Genomic DNA, 22,825 nt, shown 5'->3' on the forward strand with positions numbered 1-22,825 from the left:
GTAAACATTATATTACCTGATTTTTTTGTAAATATTCATTGTTTTTTTCGAACTTAATGTGTATTATGGTTACCCGCGATGCATAAAGAGCCTACATATTTAATAATAAATCGATTACATTGTAATTAATTATTGTAAATAAACATCGTTGTAATTTGTAACTGATGTAAATATAGTTATGAACTCCCGTACGTGATACGTGAAAATTGACCAAAATATACAATAATTATAATAATTGACAAACTAACCGGAGGTGGGATAATAATTAATTGAAAACGTCGTCCTAAATTATAGTTATAATTATTAATTACAAGGTATCACAACTTCGCTAAATAATTATTTTTAATATAAATCTCAAGTCAACAAATTAATAATGTTTACGTAAATTAAAATATGTAATTAGTCAGTTTGATTTTAATAATAGTTTGGTAATTATTTGAAGTCTGTAAATAAATATTTTGGTAATTATGGTTCTTAATTCGGTAAGAATATTTTAATAAATATACTATTTAATTAATTAATAATACAAAAATAATAGTGAAATAATTCAATTACATAATAAATTTCTGGTACCAAACTGACTATTAGGCAAGGCAATAATATGGCATATTTTATTTATAAAATTTTTTTTAATAAAGACGAGAAATGGTTAAATATATTAAAAAAAATATTATTTATTACTTATCTTAAATGGTATATAAATATACCACCATTTTGTAAGCTGTTAAGTTGTGAAGATAAAATTAAAAGAAAAATAATAAAGAACTAATTATAATAATAATTAAACTTGAAAATAACATAAAAAGACAAGTGATTTATTAACGTAAGTTCGCAAAGATATAAACATCCGCGAATAAAATGCAAATACAAAATAATTTAAATATTTACATTTGTTGCCAAAAACGTAATAATATTTCGTATGAAGACATATATGCCATATTAAATACCTCAATTTCGAACACCAAGATAAACAATATAACGATACATGAACATATTAATGGTATGATGTTCACCGTACTGCGTCAGCTGGCGGTGACCGGTCAGTGTTGCAGCGACTCTTCGCACTGCTGACTCACGGTATGCGCACCGATTGAAGCACTTTACTCGCCTGAAAGGAGGGATAATGAAAGGAGATCATGTCCTTTATAATGTTGGCAATTATTTTTTACTGGTATGGTATATTTGTTATTTATTATTTACGACATACCGTTAGTCCACGACTGACATGACGCTCCAACGTCGTGTTTCTGTAGATTTTTTTTTGTGCAAGCGCTCCATCGTGATGTGGGCGGCATGCGGTATAGAAATTCGGTGTAAATGACACCAAGTGAGGTGCGGGGCGTATGATGGAGAACTTCCGGTATGTACAAGAGCTGTAATGTTACTGTAGTGGCTGCACCGCCACGTCGCCACTACACACTGGAAACTGAAGAGCTGGTACTGCCGCGCTCAGGGCCCCGCGCCCCCTGCGGTACGCACCTCGTACTCGTCGTCGGTGGCGATGAGGCCGGTGACGGCGAGCAGCTGGTACTGCCGCGCTCAGGGCCCCGCGCCCCTTGCGGTACGCACCTCGTACTCGTCGTCGGTGGCTATGAGGCCGGTGACGGCGAGCAGCTGGTACTGCCGCGCTCAGGGCCTCGCGCCCCCTGCGGTACGCACCTCGTACTCGTCGTCGGTGGCTATGAGGCCGGTGACGGCGAGCAGCTGGTACTGCCGCGCTCAGGGCCCCGCGCCCCCTGCGGTACGCACCTCGTACTCGTCGTCGGTGGCGATGAGGCCGGTGACGGCGAGCAGCTGGTACTGCCGCGCTCAGGGCCCCGCGCCCCTTGCGGTACGCACCTCGTACTCGTCGTCGGTGGCTATGAGGCCGGTGACGGCGAGCAGCTGGTACTGCCGCGCTCAGGGCCTCGCGCCCCCTGCGGTACGCACCTCGTACTCGTCGTCGGTGGCTATGAGGCCGGTGACGGCGAGCAGCTGGTACTGCCGCGCTCAGGGCCCCGCGCCCCCTGCGGTACGCACCTCGTACTCGTCGTCGGTGGCTATGAGGCCGGTGACGGCGAGCAGCTGGTACTGCCGCGCTCAGGGCCCCGCGCCCCCTGCGGTACGCACCTCGTACTCGTCGTCGGTGGCTATGAGGCCGGTGACGGCGAGCAGCTGGTACTGCCGCGCTCAGGGCCCCGCGCCCCCTGCGGTACGCACCTCGTACTCGTCGTCGGTGGCTATGAGGCCGGTGACGGCGAGCAGCTGGTACTGCCGCGCTCAGGGCCCCGCGCCCCCTGCGGTACGCACCTCGTACTCGTCGTCGGTGGCGATGAGGCCGGTGACGGCGAGCAGCTGGTACTGCCGCGCGCGCAGGGCCGCGGCGCCGCGCCGCAGCAGCCGCAGCGCCGCGCTGCACGCCGCGGTGCCGCCGCACACCACCTGACGCACCTGCACACACACACACACACACCGCTTGTAAACCTATACTAATTGAAATGGAGACACACTGATGACAACTTTTTTTAAACCGGCTTCCTGCATGATGTAAAGGACAGACGCAGAACAATCCGCACCAACCCATCATAGAAAAAACATCGTCTTTAGTATCACACGTGCGTCCGTATAAGTAAGTCAAATCTGCTGCAAGTCTGTCGCAACTTTCAAAGGTACCTTAAAGTCGCAACAAATAACTTTGTCAACATTCAATAGGAAATTATATTTTTGATATTACATTAGGATGTTAAATACTGGTTGCTAAACATTTTTCAACAGCCTTTTTAACAACATATTTTAAAATCTGCACTCACCTGAGCTGGCGAATGAGATGGGTCCAACACTAGTAACGTCGCCTTGCCGTCTTTATGTCGCTCATACCCTATTATTGTCCTGGAATGACCTGAAAATTATATTATATATTACTATTTCCAAATATATTTTCAGAAGTTTTATATGTGAAAAGACGATGTTGTAGCTTTTCATGGTTCGACTTTGGTGTAACACCATTACTCGAATATTTCTATTTTATGACAACAATATTAATTAATTTGGTATGCTGGTTTGACAAAGAACCTTAAAAAAATCCAATTTAATATATAGACGAGAATTTATCCTCTTCATCAAATTTAATCCTCATGGAGATTTAAAGAAATTTGATATTCAAGGGAGGATTGAAAGAGTAAAAACTTTTGTGTAGCCAATCGCAGGTAGGATCCCAACCATATTTGAAATTTATTATTGTGTGTGTTTTTGCGGTAGTGATCAAGTGGTCATATAGGATAGGATATAGGATTAATAATTATTAATCCAATTAATCCTATATTCTTTAATACTTAGGATTAATAAGTATTAATCCTATATTCTCATGTTTGTGTCGTCGTGTCTCTGCGTGTCGAACGAATGTGTCCGTTAAGATAGCCGGGTTGTACCTTGGTGTTGCAGATATAGGGGTGCCTTGAACCCGTTGGGGTCGTTCTGGAAGTAGCGCAGCACCCAGTCGAACAGCGCGGGGTGGCTGCCGTCCGCTGCCGTTGGTTTGTGGAAGTCTATCAGCTGACACCTGACACAAAGACCTCGTAGTTAACGTGCGTCGTAATATAGAAATGAATCGCGTCGCCATAGCAAATTGTATGACAACACCTGCTCGCAACAACTTCAGAGCGGACTAGCAATTTGACGCGGATTATACCTCTGTCTCATTTTTCGGTGTTGTACATATCATCACTTGAAAGGCTAAAATCTAACACGAAAAGGTACTTCATTGCGTGTTAGACTTTTAGCCTTTCCAGTGATAATGTTTGGTATTTTTTTTATGATAATAATGGTTTTTGTGATATTTTAGGAATGCTATGACATAGGCTCTAAATAACAGTGACCTAAGGCAGTGTCGGACTAAGCTTGTCGGTGGCCTAAGCTGTTACAAATGTCTACAAGGGACAACTGAGACTATTGGTGGCTCTCCAGGATTAGAGGCCCGCGATGGGCCATTCCTGACCCTATTAGTCTGCCGGTTAGCGCAGATGACCGTGAATAATTTATATCAAGTAGCATCTAAAATAAAAATGTGTTTCTTACTTTATCCTGAGTGATGAGAGCACTGTGACCACTTCGCAGGCACCAATCCATTTACGAGTGTTGTGCAATTTGCTGCCTAGCTGTTCTGATCCCTGAAATAGTATATTTATTTTTATTTATTTATTTAATTATTATAAAATCCACAGCTCTTAAAATCATACAAATACATTTCTTATATAGTATTTCTTACAGCCAATTACGGATTTACAATTTTTTAAACATAACAGCACGAATAAGTTTTATAAATAGGTATTAATATATATATATAAATACAGGTATAAAATATATGATTAATTTTAAAGATAAACACACACATATGAATAATAAAATCTATATACTAAAGATGTTAAATGCAATATGCAAGTATTATAAATTATGTCAATCTGTAAATATGTCATTGTGACTAATTTATAACGATCAACCTAAGACTATTTATTTTTTATTTTTTTGCTAGCTACGTACCTGCGGGCGAGAGCGGACAGCGGACGGTGCCGGGGGGGGATCCGCGCTGTCTTCATTCCGCTAATATCTACAATTTGTTGTTGCGACGCGACTCGTTTCTATATTCGGAGCAGATCAGCTATAGTTTGGCGCGGACTGTACCTGCGTGTCGAAGCCGAGGCGCCAGGCGCGCTCCACCAGCAGCTGCAGGCGCGGGATGGAGGGCGCGCAGTCGCAGCGGGCGCGCGGCGCGGGCTCGGCCGCCGCCAGCGCCGCCGCGAAGGCCGGCTGCCGCGCCAGCGACGACAGCACCATCTGCATGTTCCTGCGCGCACACACATACACATTTTTTTTATAATATATGAGTAGCAAACGAGCATAGAGTCCGCCTGATGGTAAGTAGCTACACCCGCCCATGGACATCTATAATCAACCTCAGATACGATTAGATATTCCTACCTGAGGTCGGTCACAGATGAGCTGCTACCCCTGAGGACTAATCTGGAACGCCTCGGAAAAGTCTGTTTCCCTTACCACACCTTTCAAAACGAAACACAGCAGCACCTAACATTGCTGTTATTGGTAGAAATAGGTGAGGCGGTGGTACTTAACTAGGGCTACACACACACTACAATGACATATATCTCCCATGCAACATATCATGAATACACCACATTGTGTATAATGTTCCACCTTTTTTCTGTGCTCTACAGTTGTGTCTGTGCCATGAGATGGTAACCCCAACAGACACTAAGCCTTTCCTAGTTTCCTCTCCATACATCAAGTATATGCTACATGCAAGATGTATTAGGCTATTCTTGATTCTCCATTACCACACACATATGTGCCTTATAATGGCAGTATTAGACAAAAAAAAATTACAAGACATGCATCTCCTCATAAAGCCTCACTTTAGCGACCATTAATCATGGATTTAACTAAAGGGTAAAAGAAATTATTAATTACCTATAACCACAGCCCCAACCGCGATCACCGTATGTACTGGCGTAGTGGTCAACAGCACTGCAGAGGTAAGTTTTCGCTATGCTTGGGTTTTGTGCGTTCAGCTGTGCTATCCTCTCTAATATGCCTGCAAATATACAAGAAGTGTTACTTTTTGAAGTTAATTAAAGGAAAATCAAACGAAAATTATAACATAATATCATAAGTTGTATGTAATAGATGAGTTTATACAAGAAATACAAAAACTTATCTCCAGATACCTTACCATTAGTCCTAGATGATCCTGTATCCTTCCCCGCAGCGGCGGCGCGTCGTAGCCCCACGCTGCGCTCGTAGTAGCCGGCGACGGAGAGCGCGCCGCTGTACACCGCGCGCTTCAGGCTGTTCGTGGCGCGGTTCGTGTAGCCTTCATCGTCTTCCTCCATGCCGTATTGCGCCTGTGGAAGTTATTTGCTATAGTTTTGTTGCTTGTGAGGATTGCTGGGATAGATGTTGTCTAGTGGATTGTACTGGACATTTTAGTTCAATTCACAGGTATAGCCCTACACAATGTTAAAAATATTTTTTAACCATCATCCTTACTAATATTATAAATCCGAAAGCAACTCTGTCTGTCTGTCTGTCTGGTTGTCTCTTCTTCACGCCTAAACCACTGAACCAGTTTTAATGAAATTTTGTACAAAGATAGTCTGAGACCCGAGAAAGGACATAGGATAGTTTTTATACCGGAAATCCCACGGGAACTAGGGATGGCGATCTAAGATCGATTAATCGGAGAATAGATCTTTTGGACCAAAAAAAATCGATTATTTTAATCAACATATGTAAGGATTGAACCGTAAACTATGCATTTGACTGAGTGATAATCTTTAGCAAAGTTGTTGTCCATGAGCCCACGAAGGTTTCAGAGTTGGTACGACCAATTTTCGCCAGAGGGCGCTACTGTCATTGCAATGAAGGTAAGAATTTTCAGCTTTATGTATGTTACTATGTCATATTATTTTCTTTTAAATGCAAGCGAAGCCGTGGGCAAAAACTAGTATAAAATAAATCATAATAGAACAAAGGTTTAAAAATCTTTAATTAATTTAAATGATTCTCACAGCTGTCTAGAGACATCTATATTCAGCTGTGGAGGAGTAAAACAGTGATGGTGATGCTGACCATTTTATATTTAGAGTTATACAGAAAAAGTTAGTGATTATATTTTTGCAACAAAATACATTAATGCAAAATTGCATCAATTGCATGCGGTAAAAACTCAATACAGATATTATCTTACGCAAAGATATAATATAATAGTTTCATACCCTCAACATCTGGAACTCATGTTCTTCCCTGTTCCTCAGCGCCTCCCTCTCTGCAGCTTTAAGTGACGCCATTCCACCATCCTCTGCCCTTTCAAAGTGATCTTCTATGTGCTGCATCTGAAATAAGGTAAGAAAAAAGGTTTTTAAACAAGATTACGAACAATAAATATTGGTAGATTGGTGGTGAGTCCCTAAAAGAACTGTTTCCCACTATTAATATATTGACGGTGCATAGTCAATACATTTATGAAAATATTATGTATGTAAGAAAACACACTGATATGTTTGAAAAAAATAGTAACCACCATAACTTTAATACCAGAAATAGAAATAAATTAGCAATTCCTAAACATAGATTATGTAAGGTGGCTAGATCTTTCGTGGACAACTGTATTCGCTACTACAATAAAATACCCGACCACATTTTGAATCTCACAGAAAAAAAGTTTAAACATGTCGTTAAACTAACGCTATGTAAAAAAGCGTACTATAAAGTAAGTGATTATTTGACTGACAAACTGACTGTGTGGTCTGAATTAGCTCCAGCTCCACATGTACCATTACGTTAAGTTAACATTGTCAAAAACATTTTTTTTTAAAAGATGTGTGTTATGGAGTTTCTTTCGCCGCTTCTTCTCCATAACGAAACACCTTGTGAAGTGGTGGTAGTTGCTTTGACATTCAAAAAGTGATCTGTAAAGAACCTATTTTGAATAAAAAATTTTGATTTTGATTAAATTCCGTACTTCCCTCACACAATAATCACTAGAACTTAGGGATACTGTGTAATGGTACTAACCAGTTCATTTTTGGAGAGTGGCAGCGGCTGACAGCACACTGGACAGTTACTGACTGGACTCTCCTCCATCATCACCACATCCTCGCACGATGCATTGTCCACTTGCTCCTATGGGAAATACAGACAATTCAAACATGGTAGCACTTCCCATGGAGGATTGAATTATGAAATACATATACCTATCAAATTAATATAAGAATATTTATATTGTATAAATATTATATTTAACATGTTCGCAATATGTATAATTTCAGATTGATAATAATTTATTTTGTTTAATATGTAATGAACAAATGAACAAATGGTTTTATTTAATTATTTAGAAAAAGAGTGCTATTATAATCTAAAAAGGTACGCCAAAGAAGCTTTAAAGAATTGTATTCAGGTTACAATGGAATTTTTATTTAAATAAATTATATTGGTACAATAAAATAAGGTCTTACTGCTTTCTGTGGGCTCAGTATATCCCGATGCTCGACATTAACATGCAGTTCCACCTCCGACACGTTGGTAAACTCAATCTCGCATATCGGGCACTGGAACGTGGAGCTATGAGGGCCAGGCGAGAGCGCCATCGCGCTGAACGCTAACGTCGGGTTGTCCAGCGTTATCGTCGGGTTCAACCCCAAAGTTAAGTTTTCTGTAACGTTATCAGTGACGTTGCTGTTGTTCGCGTTGGCGTTAGCGTTCGCCAGCACCGATGGCGACGTTAAATCGAAGTGCGCCCGGTTTATGTGCTCCTCCAATTTGCGCGGGCATGTTGACGTAAAATCGCACAACAGGCACTGAAATTTCGCAATTTATCACATAAAACACACAAATATTGCAGTATTTAGTATTTGTGACTTAATTTGTAAGATTTAGTTCAAATTGTATGTAAACGATGAAAATCTGTTCATTGTTTTTGATATTTTTGCATTCACGCGCGATTTTAGACTGAATGTGGGCGACTGTCAAATTTTATTTTGACATTTTGTCTCGTTTATTCTGTATGGAGAGCAATGAAATTAAGAGTACGCAGCTTGCATATCCTTTTTGTTATACAGTATGTTTGTTTTCATTAATTTTTTTATTAAGTTTTAATTGTTTTATTTATTTAAATTATACACTAACGAACAATTAATAAATTATAAATTATCGTCAGTTGTATAAAAATAATCAAAATCTTTTAAACTAACTATTTACCTGTACTGTTGGGCTAGGAGTGACTGCAGTTTTTTTAGGCGTGTTAGGTTTTAGTTTCAAAGCTAATTGAGACCTAAGTGGTGAACCTTGACCTGCGCTGGCCATTGCTAGCTAAAATGGTAATTATAGTTGATATTAAATATTAATTAAACATTTAATTAAAATAAATAGGATGAAACATTTAAGTTAGGACTATAAACTTACTTTATTTTTATTAGGAGAACCTTCGTAACTATTATTGTGACTTGGACTGGAATTTGCACCTAAAAATTAAAAAACAAAATGCAGTAATGCCATATCCCAAGCATTCAGTAAAAGAACGACGGTTAAACTGCAAATAAATCTTACCCTTCTTTTCATATCCATTCACAACGTCGCTATCACTAGAGCTTTCTCTACTACGATTTTTTTTCGGTATGACACCGTTACTAATATTAATGTTCTTCAGTCCATTACTTAGATTAATATTTTTCGGCGACCGCGAGCACCTCTCTTCGTCTCTTTCATTTCTATGGTTGTAATTATCCTTGTCTTGGAAACCATTGTGGTAATAGACATTTTTTGAAATGGCCCCATTATGACACGAGCTCGATGTATCTGGACTGTGCCATCCGTTGATTGAACCTGGCGTATTGTAACTGCAGCTATCTGTTGTTGTCATTTTAGAATCTTCATCAAAGCTATAAAAATAATGTATATTTTAAATCTATAAATACGATAATAAAGTGTATATATTTTTTGGATTCTTGGTAATTATGATGAAAATTGGATATTCTTATTAGTGTTATTGTGTTGGCTTGATGAAGAATTGATGATGATGGTATAAAACCGTAATAGAAAGCTACTAATTTTATTGTGACTATTGTGACCGAGTAACGGGCTGAAAATTATACCATATAGCACAATGCACACGGTTCAGAATTGCTTGGTCTGTGAACTAGAACAATATTAATGTCGGTAATTATCTTTACGAAGCATAAGCTTTTACAGTTCGCTGTTACTAATAGCAGAAAAGCTTTTATGAAATACATTTTTGTTCTGCATAAAATTGTGCTTTCATAGTTTCTGCCAAATTAATTTGCATACTGACAATCAATTTAACTTTTATAGTGACATAAATGTAGTCTGTTTGAGTATTTATTTAACTTACACCTACCTACTTACATTACATACTTACATAATTACTTCGTAGTAGGTAGGTATGTAATGTAGTTTAGTAGTAGTATATTTAAACTAGCTGACACGGCAAACCTTGTGTTGCCATATAAATAATGTTAAAAAATATTAAGGGTGAACAATCCTTATCACTTAGGGGTATGAAAAATAGATAGTAGCTGATTCTCAGATCTACTGAATATGGATATAAAATTTGGTGAAAATCGGTAAAGTCGTTTCGGAGGAGTTCGGTAACTAATATTGTGACACGAGAATTTTATATATAAGAAGATGTACTTTCATTTTAGCTTAAGAAAATTTAACTGAGTATGTAATTCATAAATTCGTTATTTTGTAAATAATCGTTCAAAAATATATTATTTCAAGAATGACTTCTAGCAGTTCTCCTAAATGTCATAAATTTTACCCATTATTATATCTGTTTACGTATTTTTTTAAATATCTTAATTTATTAGACTAATTACCTGGGACTTTGATCATCTATAAACGCCATGAGCTCTCTTTCTGGCGTAAGGTAATGTAAGTGAGCCCGCTGTACATGCCCCACTAGCTGGGGTTGTGGGACAGTACAGTCGCAGAAGGGACAGTCTGGGCGTCCCGCGACATGCGCCTCTAGCGTGTGTGTGCGCATCCCTTCATCTGTCAGGCCTTCTGCCCCGCACAACTCGCAAGTGTACGGGAATGGACTGCTTGACATGATGATTTGCTGCGGAAACATTAAAGAACGTATAGCATCACCTAAGCATTTTAATGAAATTAAAAAGTAATTACAAGAATGAGGTAGAGATTTTATTTTATAATTGGATACATTAAAATTTACCAATACTCTAGTCTTTAAATACTTAAATTATGAAACAAATATAAATTCTGATAAAGTATAGAAAATAATAATCAAGGGAATATGACAACGATAAGGTGTTCTTTTGTACTCTCACAGCAATTTTCTGGTACCCATTACCATAATTATTATAAAAGTAGGTCAAAATCATGATTATCGAAGAATCGATTAACGATTATCTTTTAAACGTACTTAAGAAACCATCTTAATAAGAAAACAATTATACTTTTAAATGCTTGGGTTATGTAATAGTTTCCAAAAAATATCTATAAAGTTATAAGACACACAATTTATAAGTCATTTGTAAATAATAGTAGGATAAAGATTATAGTAAATAATCGTTTAAAGCTATCTTCTTAAGTAATCGTGTCTCTGTTATTGCCGGTTGCTAACGTGTACGGTACCTACAGCTGTTTAGAGCATGTGATTTAAAGACAACATAAGATTGAGTTTTATGAACACCTTTTATATTTCAAAATCAAGATTATATAATCTGCATTTATAGAATCATTTAAATATAACGTTTTAATACAATAACAGGACATCAAAATAAGAATATTTTTATTTTTATCTATATTATACAATGAAATCCCTTTTACATTATGAAACCACTATGAATATTTTTCAGAAATGTTCTAAAAATAATTATCACTATGAAACTTACATGGAAACCATTCACGACACAGATATTGAGGTGAAAGTGTCAAATCGATAAAATTACCGCAGTTTTGTTTTCAAGGAAATCGCAAAGAGATTGACATAGATACAGTCGTAATTACTTAGAAGTTAACGATCGCCTAACGTAGGCAGGATGTTCTATTAAAATCTGTACGTAAAAATTAAAATAATGTTTTTTATCTGTAGAAAAACAAGTAAATTAGGAACTACTTACTTCCGTTTCTTATTGTCAAATTTTTGCGCGGAAACTCACCGCAAGTCACAACACTACCTAATTGGCTTGTTACTGTTATTGTACACGATTTAATCTAACATTTTCGAACATTAAAATATAAATTATATTAGTGTACAGGCGACAGGTTATGAACGAGCGCCATTCATGGTTTTCAGGGACACTGAAAAAAAACGAAATGCTATTACGCATGCGGAAACTATCTAGTTACTGGGGCACGCCTAGCGGCCAGTTACGGAACTATTAAGTACATAGACATGAAATTTGAAAATGGAGTGAATAACACTATAAATATTTTTATTGTTACCCAATTACCGTTGAAGAAGGTAATCTTTTTCGGGTCTTCAGTTTTTTTACGCAGATTTGCTTTTATGTTAAAATATTGGTATAATATAATATTCTGTATATATATTTATATTAATTTTATTATCTATGTCGTTACGTAACATAGCTTTATATTATTATACGATCTTGATACTAGCGCCATCTTGTAAACATCTGTGGAGGGAGAATGAAATCATGTTTCCTACATTACCAATATACTAAATCTTGCACGTGTTTCATTCGCGTAGACCTCGTAGTATCGTATTTTACAGGTAGAGGGTGTTATGGTAGATATAAATGAAATAATTTATTTTTTATTAAAACTGTTTTAAGGAGGTATAAACGAGACATACCAACTTATAAAAAAAAACTCTTTTTACACTCACAGCCCCACACTAGGATTCCCTGTGTCGTGGGTACCATGGACACACACATAGACAAATACACATTCATCATTTAGATGCCTGTCTGGCCGGGGATCGAACCCGGGACCCTCAGCGCGTCAGACGGATATGGTGATCGCTCCGCCACGCGGATCGTCAAATTAGTCCTTAGTCATTAGTCCTTAGTGACTTAATCCAAAGGAGTAGCAACTAACTCTAATCCTATGGAAGTTGACTACAGATGTCCATGAGAGACACTTATAATCAGGTAAACTATATAATAGTTGGCTTATAAAAGCAAAATGGTTGTTCATCTTCTTATATATAAAATTCTCGTGTCACAATGTTAGTTACCGTACTCCTCCTAAACTGCTTTACCGATTTTCACCAAACTTTATATGCATATTCAGTAAGTCTGAGAATCGGCTACTATCTATTTTTCATACCATTAAGTGATAAGGGTTGTTCACCCTTAACATTTTTTTATTTATATGGCAACACAACGTTTGCTGGGTGAGCTAGTAATTAATAAATTCCATGTAGAGCTTTATATATATAGGAAATTGAAGAGTAATTCGAACTCGTAAACTGAGGGTTCCGTACCACCGAAACTATGTATTCATAAGTATAAGTTATGATAGTAGCAAAAAAGTACATGCATGGGAAAATTTTAAGTGTCCCTCTATTACGGTTCCAGAGATAGAGCCCTGTCCTATGATAGATGGTTAGACGGACCAACTGCAGAAGCTTATTATTATGGTCCCGTTTTTATTCTTTGGATATGGAACCCTAATAAAAATAAATAAAATATAGTAACATTATAGCAAAAAATCACAATACAAAAGTGCGTTCAGAAAAATAAACTTGAACGTTCATATCGATATTCGCATGTTATTATTACCTATATACCCCATTTTGTTTTTACTGTGGCCATGTGGAGCGAAGCACTCGTGCGATCGGAAAATGCTAATATTGAACTATTTGTAGTATCCATTAGAATTTATAATCGACAATAATACATGAATCGTACATTTTCAGATAAGCTATTGTGTATTATTGCTGGGGATAAATTGTGCTTATGGGTAACATTAATATTATATTATAGTAATATATAAGATCACAACTTTAAAGATAAATTAACATTATTGGACACAGTGCACACAACTTATCAGCTACATTGTTATTGCATAGTTAAGCAGCATCAGGTGCGTTGCAAGTTGGATTGGCAACCGCTAATTGTTCAACTTATGCGCTTTGCCGTTCTGCCGTGTTCCGAAGAATCCGAAGGACACGTGAAGCCGTCGGTCCTGGTTGCCTCAGGCGTTTTCAGCAGTTTTCCCGTCGTGGGGAGAAACCTGAGTCCAGTAGTGGAACACGAAAAGATAATGGATGCCCTCTACGCCGCTGTAGTAGACTGCTACGGTTTTGTAGATCTTTTTAAAATTTACAAAATCCGCAGGGTTGTGCGCCTTTTATTGCCTATTATTTATTGAATTATTCAAGTGTGTGTCTTAGAATTTGATCCTTATAACGACACGATCCGATTATGAAATTATACAGGAGTGCTTCTTTTTAAGAATGAACTCGTAAATTATATTTTAAATCAAATCAGATTTTTATCAAAATCGGACTTCAATCACTCAGTTTCAGCATTTTTCGCTATATTACTGTAGTATTTGAATTTGATGGTCCTGGATTTGATGAACTACGTACATTTAAAAAATACTCACTAGATTCTTATAATATTACGATTAGATACGCCAAATAATTGAATATTACGATTATCGTATTTCATCCTTGAAATGCAATAAAAACAAATATTGGACGAAATTCAAATAAAATACACCTGTTTCATTCCATTTTCGGAAAAGCGTTAAATTTTAAAACCATGGTCGGTTGACGTAGAATTATTGCACAAAAGTGGCTATGTGCTAACCTCAACAAAATTTTAAATTTATGCTTTTGAAAAATTTATTGTTTTAATCTATCTGAATTATAAGTTTTTTTTTTCAATTTTATTATAATACAGGAGTAGCAGATGAGCATCTGAAGTAAGCCCAGATAAGATAAGGTTTCTGCCTTACGTCGGCCACAGATGTGCCGCTACCCTTGAGAACTAAGCTGGAATGTCTCGGATTCGTATTTCTTCCTTACAACAGGTTTCTACCACCTTTGATCCGGAGTTGAAAATCAGAGGGCTTACGCGTACACGTGTCTACGTAATAGAAAATAATTATTTTATCTTCAAGAGTTAAGTATTAATAATACATTACAGACAACGACAGCTTCAACGCTGGAGACACCACCGACTCACCTGTTTCTGGCTAATAACAGCAGGACATAGAAGTTGTGGCCCTGGAGCAACAAAGGAGTGGAGGCCCCCAATTATATTTGAAATAAAAGGGATTTTTTACGTTAAGTCTCCGTTAGTAGAATTATTTCACTATATGGAAAAGCACCCTCTTAATACTGTTTGAAAAAAATGTTGCTATTGTAAGCGTATATGTATTAGCATTACAATATTTTTTAATTAATTTATGTTAATAAGAGTATTTTAAATGCTGGTGTGGAGCAACGTAGCGAGAAACTATGTAAAAAAAAAGAAGGATATTATATGTTTTGAGCTCGGAACAATAATTGTTTCAAGGTTTTGAGAGAATAAGATGTCATAGAATGGATTGACAGAGAAAATAAATAGTTGTTAATGAATCTTTTACTTTTCAAAATAGTCTTTCAGGAATAATGAGCTTACACTGTAAGTTGCTGACATGTCGAAATTTGGATTTCTTTCTCTATTGTAAATGCCCCTCACCCGGAGCCCCGCTTGCCCTCCCCTAAATCCGACCCTTTTGTAACGTCTAATACATTGACATACTGCGCTTGCCCGCCATACTGGAATATGGCCGAATGTTTTATAGGAATACTCGATTTTTACAAAAAATATTAGGTTTTCTTACGCCTGTTATTACCATTCATATTATTGAATCTATGGAATTTTCACCTACAAACGATCGAAATTTGACATTGAAGAAATGTCGAATGACGATCTTTAGTATAAAAAACATAGAATAATATAAACGGGCGTTATCTATCCGTTCTATATACTGAACTAGAATTTTTTCTTTTTGGGCTAAACGTAGAAAATTATGGATGTAATATCTGTTACCTAATTTCAACGATCGGAAATAAGCACTGCTGGTGTAGTGGTATCATGCAAGATTCCCATTCTTGCGACCCGGGTTCGATTCCCGGGCAGTGCATAACTCGATCAAAATGCGGCCGCTTTTTTGAAACGTTTAGTTTATAATTATAATGTTTTATCCTATTTAGCAATTTTTAACAATGTACTGTAAAATAAATATATTTTATTAGAAATCGCCATCTACTTGCTTTTTTACATACTTTTTAGAAAACTTTTTAATTTTTAAAACAGAGTTTAGATTATCAGCTTATTTACATATTTCATGTATAGTTTTAGCTAAATATTTAAGTATTTTAGCAGTGTTTTGTGATTTCAATGTAAATATTATATGAGTATCTTCCTAGAGTGAGAAGGGTTTAGGTCATAATCTACCTCGTTGGTCAAGTGCGTATTGTTAGACTTCACATATCTTAAGGAACTTTTTCTGAGTATTCTTATATAAGTCGGTAATGCTTAAGAATTCTTACATAAAATTACAGCAGGAAAAGAAAAACAAAACAAAAACATAAGTTTTTGAACAGTTTTATTTTCCCCGTTAAGGCCCTAAGTATTTACAGACATGTGTGTCGTGTCAGATTTGAAGGTGGTAGAACCCTTTGTGGTTCGACTCCGGCGGCACCACCGCCACACCTATTTCTACCTAATAACAGCCGTGTTAGGCGCTGCTGTGTTCCGGTTTGAAGGGTGTGGTAAGGGAGGCAGACATTTCCGAGGCGTTCCAGCTTAGTCCTCAGTGGTTGCGGTACATCTGTGGCCGACCTCAGGTAGGAATATCTAATCCTATCTGGGGTTGATTGCAGATGGGCGGCAGTAGCCACTTACCATCGGGTGGACTGCATGCTCGTCTGCTACTCTTATATTATAAAAAAGGACTAAATTTTAATTTCAATACAACACAAGAAGTCGCGTTACGGTAGATAAAAATACGTTCACACACTTTGTAATGAAATGAAATGAAATATATTTATTTTGTATAGGCCAACGGCGGCACTTACAAATTGTCAGTTACAATATTTTCTTAAACTACTACCGGATCGGAACGCGACCTCTACTGAGAAGATCCGGTAAGAAACTCAGTGGGTTTGTCTTTTTTAATTTTAAAAATAATTTTTCATTTTTTTTAAATGCCAGTATGTGACCTAATTTTTTTTCTTGCCACGAATCTGTCACTGTTGCATTGTTATGCCTGAAGAATGCATAAAGTGAGTATTTTTATAATATAAGAGTAGCCGACGAGAGTAGTCCATCATGGTAAGTGGGTAGCCTAGGTAAGATTAGATTCCTACCTGAGGTCCGCCACAGATACGCCGCTACCTCTGAGGACTAAGTTAGAATGCATCCGACAAGTATGTCTCCCTTACCACACTCTTCATACCACATAGAGCTTAACATTGCTGTTATTACACAGAAATACGTGTGGCGGTGGTGCCTCCGGAGTAATTAATTTCTAGACACAAATTAGTGTGAATGTTCAATTGTCCTGCGTTTAATTTGTGTGAAATTGCATGTGATGTAACAGCGTAGCTACGTTGTAGGCTTTGTTTTATAGTATTACGCTTAATCCTGTGTTTGACGGAGTAGGGTGACCAAATTGATAACGAATGGAGAATAACAAAAATGCTTGTTTTGCTAAATATTGCTAGATTTTCACTCGACTGATTTTGGTAAATACCATAGATTAGTAAAGATTACTCACTCCTAACAAGAAAATGTACCCAGTTTTAAGAATTGAAATAGTTGCCACGTCTACGTGCTAAAATGTCCCTAAAATATTTGAAATAATTATTTATTATGTAAATTACGCAGTATTAGTTATTTATTCGTAAATTTTCTCTAAAAATGTTTTTATTTGTCAAGAATTCAAAAAAAGAAATTACGTAATAATATTAGTATTAATAAGACGTTTGTGGCTTCATTCAATTTCAAGGCGGCGAAGTATCTTTACTAATCTATGGTAAATACAACGATACATACGTACCGTGCATTTGAGAAACTTAACTTAATAGTTAAGTCGTTAACTCGATAATCATAATAATTTATGATTATCGAGCATTTAAAGTTAGCGTAGAAACATGATGAGTCTTATTATTTTTATTTTATAATACAGAACTAGCAGACGATCATGCAGTCAACTTGATTGTACGTGCCTACTGCTGCCTATGGACATCTGTAATTAAACCAAGATAAGATTAGATTTACGACTTATTTACGGAGTCGAGTATCCCATTTTTGAACTATTATTCACGTAGTGACGTAGTTCACGTAGTAAAGAAGAATGTACCCTAAGGTATTAAGACTTCGCAGTCCATGGATATCAACCGACCCAAAATAGTACCTACAGGTCCCAAAATTCATAATTTCTACAATGCGTTTCAATTTATACGGACTGTGTTATACCACTATCTAACTCGCACCTCCTTCCTCCATTGATCCGCATTGGTAGCTCATGGTAGCTCGAGCGCTATCCCTATTATATCAGAATAAGACCAGCCGTAGAAGATAAAATGATTTCAGCCACACGACGAAAAATCAGCTAAAATAATTTCATTTGTACAAAATTGTATAACTAACATTACCATGTTATTTCTTTTTGTATCAAATAACATAATGGAGCTATTTTCAGGGATGTCCGTTGTTTCTGGGTGTACCGTCATTTGGTATGGTAATGACTATTTGCTGGAGATAGGACAATCGGGTGACTCTGACCGCTTCGCTACTGATTTTGTAAAAAGCGTTGTTATATAACTTGATTCAATAATTATTGTTATTCCAAAGTGACGGTTTTTGTATATGTAGGTACTTATCTCAAATATTGAGAATGAGGGATATGTAAAAGGAAATTCGTTGAAAAACATCGTAAACTAGAATGCCTGGGACAATTATGTCTCCCTTACCACAAACCAGAATACAGAGTGATTAACACTGCTGTTATTTGGAAGAAACAGGGTTCTATCCATAGAGGGATCTTTGAAATTATTGAATCTTTGAAATTATTATCATTATTCAATTACAATTCCCGTAGGCACTCCAGCAGTGTACCTTCTGAGTATTAATCTATAGAGTGTCGTGCTGTTACCAAACCAAAACTAAAGTAATGTTTATCGCTGGTGTTATAAGCCAAAAATGGGGGTGGGGGTAGTAGCTGCAGTCAAAAGAAGAAAATTCACTACAATATTTACAACAACCTTCTTTGCACCAATAGCATTATTTGGTTGTGTAAATGTATTCAAATACAAGCTCCCATCGAAAGTACTGTAATATTTGAAACATTTTTACCAAAAAATATAAGATTTTTCCACAGAGAGTGCGGAGATACCGTAATTTGGGATGATAATTCGACTATCGTTCCCTGAACACGACAACAGTTATCTCTAATGGGTCTGGGTACCATTGGACTGTTATTCTTCTGATATATGTATGGGTGTACGCTATAATGAGGTTGAAATCTGAAAATGGTTAAAGTCGAGACTGAGACTAATTTTGATTTTTAGATTGGCATTGTTGTGGTTGATATTAGGTACGTAGAACAAAATGTTAAATGGATTTAAAGATATATTATTGGACGAAACCTATGTGTATTTGTATGTAGTCCAAATAAGGTAGACATTTCTACACTCACAGCTCTACACTAGGATCCCCTGTATCGTGGATGCCATGGACACACACAAACACCCAGACCCAGAATAGATATCTAAATTCATAGTTCAGATATCTGGCTGGCCGGGGATCGAACCCGGAACCTTTTGCGCGTCAGACCGGTATGGTGACCTCTCCGCCACGTGGGTCAATAAAAAAATAGAAATGATTTTCCATATCGATACCTTAATTCGCAAATCAGCCTGCTCCACTTGTTTTTTTTTTATTTATTTTGATATTAAATGGCGTTGAAAGAAATCAAAATAAATAAAAAAAAATATTTTGACAAAAAGTGGAGTTGGCTGATTTGCGAATTAAGGAATCGATATGTTAATAAAACCTAATGCTTAGGTATATTCCTGGCATACCTCCATTATTGCGAGCGTTATGGAGCCCCTACATTTGATGCTTATTTGTACGGCCCCGGATGAGTCCTGCCGGCCCCGTTTATCTGATAACCTGGAATCCGCCTGTTTTTATATCTAGATCCCTGATTTCATATCTATTTACTTTATCTAGGGCTGTCGTTTACCGGTAAACATTTTTTGTTTCAAATTTTGAGCATAGTTTTAATATAAGTTTTCTATAGAAAACACAAGCGGCATTATCGATAATGAAAAATAAGATAATTTATGGATCTCGGTGTATATCTTCTTGGGTACATACAAATATTCGATATTTGGGACCGTCAATATTTCTAGGGTTAAGGAGGTATGCGTAGCATGTGATCTTAGCGCACACCCCTCCTGCGCCCGATTTCGCTTAGTTTGCAGACCGGTTACGATCTATAAGAGCCGTGGGGCTATGCTTTGAATTAACGTAGGTAAATTAATACAACTCTTTATGTTACATTAATAATGGCCTCACACTATTATTTTTATTCGAAGTCGATTGATCGGTAGAGTTACGTGTAACTATCACAGATGCGTTATTGTTTAACCTAACGATTAAGCATGCGTGCTACCTGATGAAAAGTAGTCAACGTCGCGAGAGCTCTTTTTGCACCTTTTTGAAGAGCCCCATGTCATAGCGCCCCGGGAATACTTCAGGAGGAAGCTCATACCACATCTTATACGTTCGTGGCAAGAAGATAGCCGCCTCATACGTAAATCAGCAAGCATCTACACCCTTCTACCGAAACGAAATACGCGTTTCATATTAGGAATAAGTATTCAACGGACATTTTATTATTTCATATATTTTTCGCGTATTTGGTCCATCTCTATAAATTTGTGAAAACCTTGCTAACTTTGTTCCAACGAGCTTACACGCATAGTACGAGCTTTTTTAAAATGTCGTTTGTGTTCCTATCTCCCAGACTATTGTGTTCCCACAAGAATCATACGAGTAAATGGATTATGTAGATGTAAGGACGGTTTTTCCTTTTATATCTTTGTAGATATTGTAAAGGTAGACATATACAAAGTATTACATTTGTGTAGTTGTTTATTTTTAAAGATTAAATCATTAGTATAGTCCTCGCTAAACTGCTAGTCCGCTCTGAAATTGTTGTGAGCAGGTGGTGTCATACAATTTGCTATGGCGACGCGATTCATTTCTATATTCAGAGCGGACTAGCAGTTTTACACGGACTATAAAAAACTTGCACGCAGTCCACCTGGCATTTATTACCTACTCCATATCTTGAAAAGGGGTTCTATCTGAAACTGATCACTGATGCATAGCCACTCATGGAGTCTTTGAAAGTCAGTCTGAAAGTCCTTGGATGGGCCTTGAAAGTCGAATAACACCAGTTGTATAAAATTATAAACATTCAAAAACGAAGGTTCTTGATATATTATGAGGGATATTAGTAGTAATATCCCTATCATATCAGAAAATAATGTTATTTTACACCCTTCCAAATCTCTCAATTTAAGACAAGTTCGAAATTAATTTTTTCATCTACATAATTTCGTGAAAGGGGAAAATATGTTTTCTTTTTTGGCAATAAACGCGCGCGCCGCAAACACCGTTGGATTTTTTGTACATTTTTTCATTTTTCCCACAATTTTGTCCGTTCCCCGGCTGTCATGGCCGCTTATTTATGTGACAGGTCATTTCTGTTTTGCAGGGCGTCGGATACTGAAAGGTTTTGCGGCGTTACCACGGAACTATGAACTGTAATGTCACTTGTCATCGAGAAAACTTAGTTACCATTTCTTGCTTTTATTCTGGTTCCCACGACTCAAGTTAACGTACGTATTAATACATAATATATTTCGTATAATTTTAGTTATTTTTAGATTATGTTATTTATGTTAATTTTAGTTATTTTAGACAGACCGTTAATATAATTTTCCTGTTTTAAAAAAATATTTAAAATTATCGCGCTCATAATTATTGCGTAATTTAGATTTTCAGAAAGATTTGTGTATCTAGTTGGCGGTTAGATACTACAATTTGATTTATCATTGAAAGACAGTAAGTAAGGCTAAAACGCTAATACTATTTATTTAATACTATTATTTTCATAGTTAAATAAAAAAAACACCAACTTACTTATACTTCATGGAATCTAGTTATAGTTAAATAAAAATCTACCAACTTATCTATATAGCCTTTCAAATCGAGTTCGAATCGACATGCTACCGTGTAACGATGTTAACTCAATATTCAAATGATGTCCTACGCTTCCAGAATAACCACGGGGCTGGTTCAGCGACACGTGTAGACGTGCAGATGCTCTGTTTTTATGTAGAGTCCTTTGATCCGTATGTTTTCTTTTAATAATAATATAGGAATAGCAAACGAGCATGCAGTCTTGATGGTAAGTGGCTACTGCCGCTCATGGACATCTGTAATCAACCCCGGGTAGAATTAGATATTCCTACCTGAGGTCCACGGATGAGGACTAAGCTGGAACGCCTCGGAAAAGTATGTCTCCCATACCATACCCTTCGAACTAGAACACAGCAGCGTTTAACACTGCTGTTCTGAGGCAGAAATTGGTGTGGTGCTGCCGCCAGAGTCGAACCACAAGGGGTTCTACTACCTTCCATTAGTATAGTTTTTTTTTTCTATATTGTGATGGCATTTTCTACCCTTCAACCCTAGGTGACTGCAGAAACTTTGCGGCAAGTGTGCATCCATAATTGTTCAGTCGGTGTAGAATATATCTTAGCAGTCGTATTTATATTTAGTAGAAAGATAGTATTATATAAGACGCTTAAAAAGGAGATGGTAGAACCATTTATGGTTCGACTCTGTCGGCATCACTACAATACGCATTTCTATCTAATAACAGCAGTGTTATTTAGACACCATTCTATAATAGTGACTAGCTGACCCGACAAACGTTGTGTTGCCATATAAATAAAAAAAATGTTAAGGGTGAACAACCCTTATCACTTGGGGGTATGAAAAATAGATAGTAGCCGATTCTCAGACCTATTGAATATGCATATAAAATTTGGTGAAAATAGGTAAAGCCGTTTCGAAGGAGTACGGTAACTAACATTGTGACACGAGAAATTTATATATAAGATGTAGACACTCATAAAGGGCTAGACAATTCTTACGTAAACTTAGTACAGATATATCAACGTCAAAGTTTCGTGCGAAGGTTTATTGAAGATAGGTTGCGTGTCTAAAGAAATAAAGGC

At 37.1% G+C, this 22,825-nt stretch overlaps 1 protein-coding gene and 1 non-coding gene across 2 annotated transcripts; one reads left to right on the forward strand and one right to left on the reverse strand.

The window, feature by feature from the left end:
* Window positions 1-583: 583 nt before the first annotated feature.
* On the reverse strand, window positions 584-11,984 carry LOC140754038 (zinc finger-containing ubiquitin peptidase 1). Its single transcript, XM_073088944.1, has 16 exons — window positions 11,658-11,984; window positions 10,392-10,633; window positions 9,100-9,431; window positions 8,956-9,014; window positions 8,752-8,862; window positions 8,010-8,351; window positions 7,567-7,674; window positions 6,768-6,884; window positions 5,723-5,894; window positions 5,461-5,584; window positions 4,657-4,819; window positions 4,054-4,145; window positions 3,408-3,538; window positions 2,790-2,878; window positions 2,290-2,430; window positions 584-1,108 (listed from the first exon to the last, which is right to left on the reverse strand). Exons 2-16 carry the CDS (start codon window positions 10,622-10,624, stop codon window positions 1,073-1,075), a joined length of 2,250 nt encoding a protein of 749 aa, XP_072945045.1. The 5' UTR covers window positions 10,625-10,633; window positions 11,658-11,984; the 3' UTR covers window positions 584-1,072.
* Window positions 11,985-15,571: 3,587 nt separating this feature from the next.
* On the forward strand, window positions 15,572-15,642 carry TRNAG-CCC (transfer RNA glycine (anticodon CCC)). The gene has a single exon. It is a non-coding gene; the product is annotated as a tRNA-Gly (tRNA).
* The last annotated feature ends 7,183 nt before the right edge of the window (window positions 15,643-22,825 follow it).

The sequence above is a fragment of the Epargyreus clarus genome, unplaced genomic scaffold (genome assembly GCF_041222505.1).
Source record: "Epargyreus clarus isolate Ecla_fem2 unplaced genomic scaffold, WU_Ecla_fem_2.2 ptg000027l, whole genome shotgun sequence".
Taxonomy (NCBI): Eukaryota; Metazoa; Arthropoda; class Insecta; order Lepidoptera; family Hesperiidae; genus Epargyreus; species Epargyreus clarus.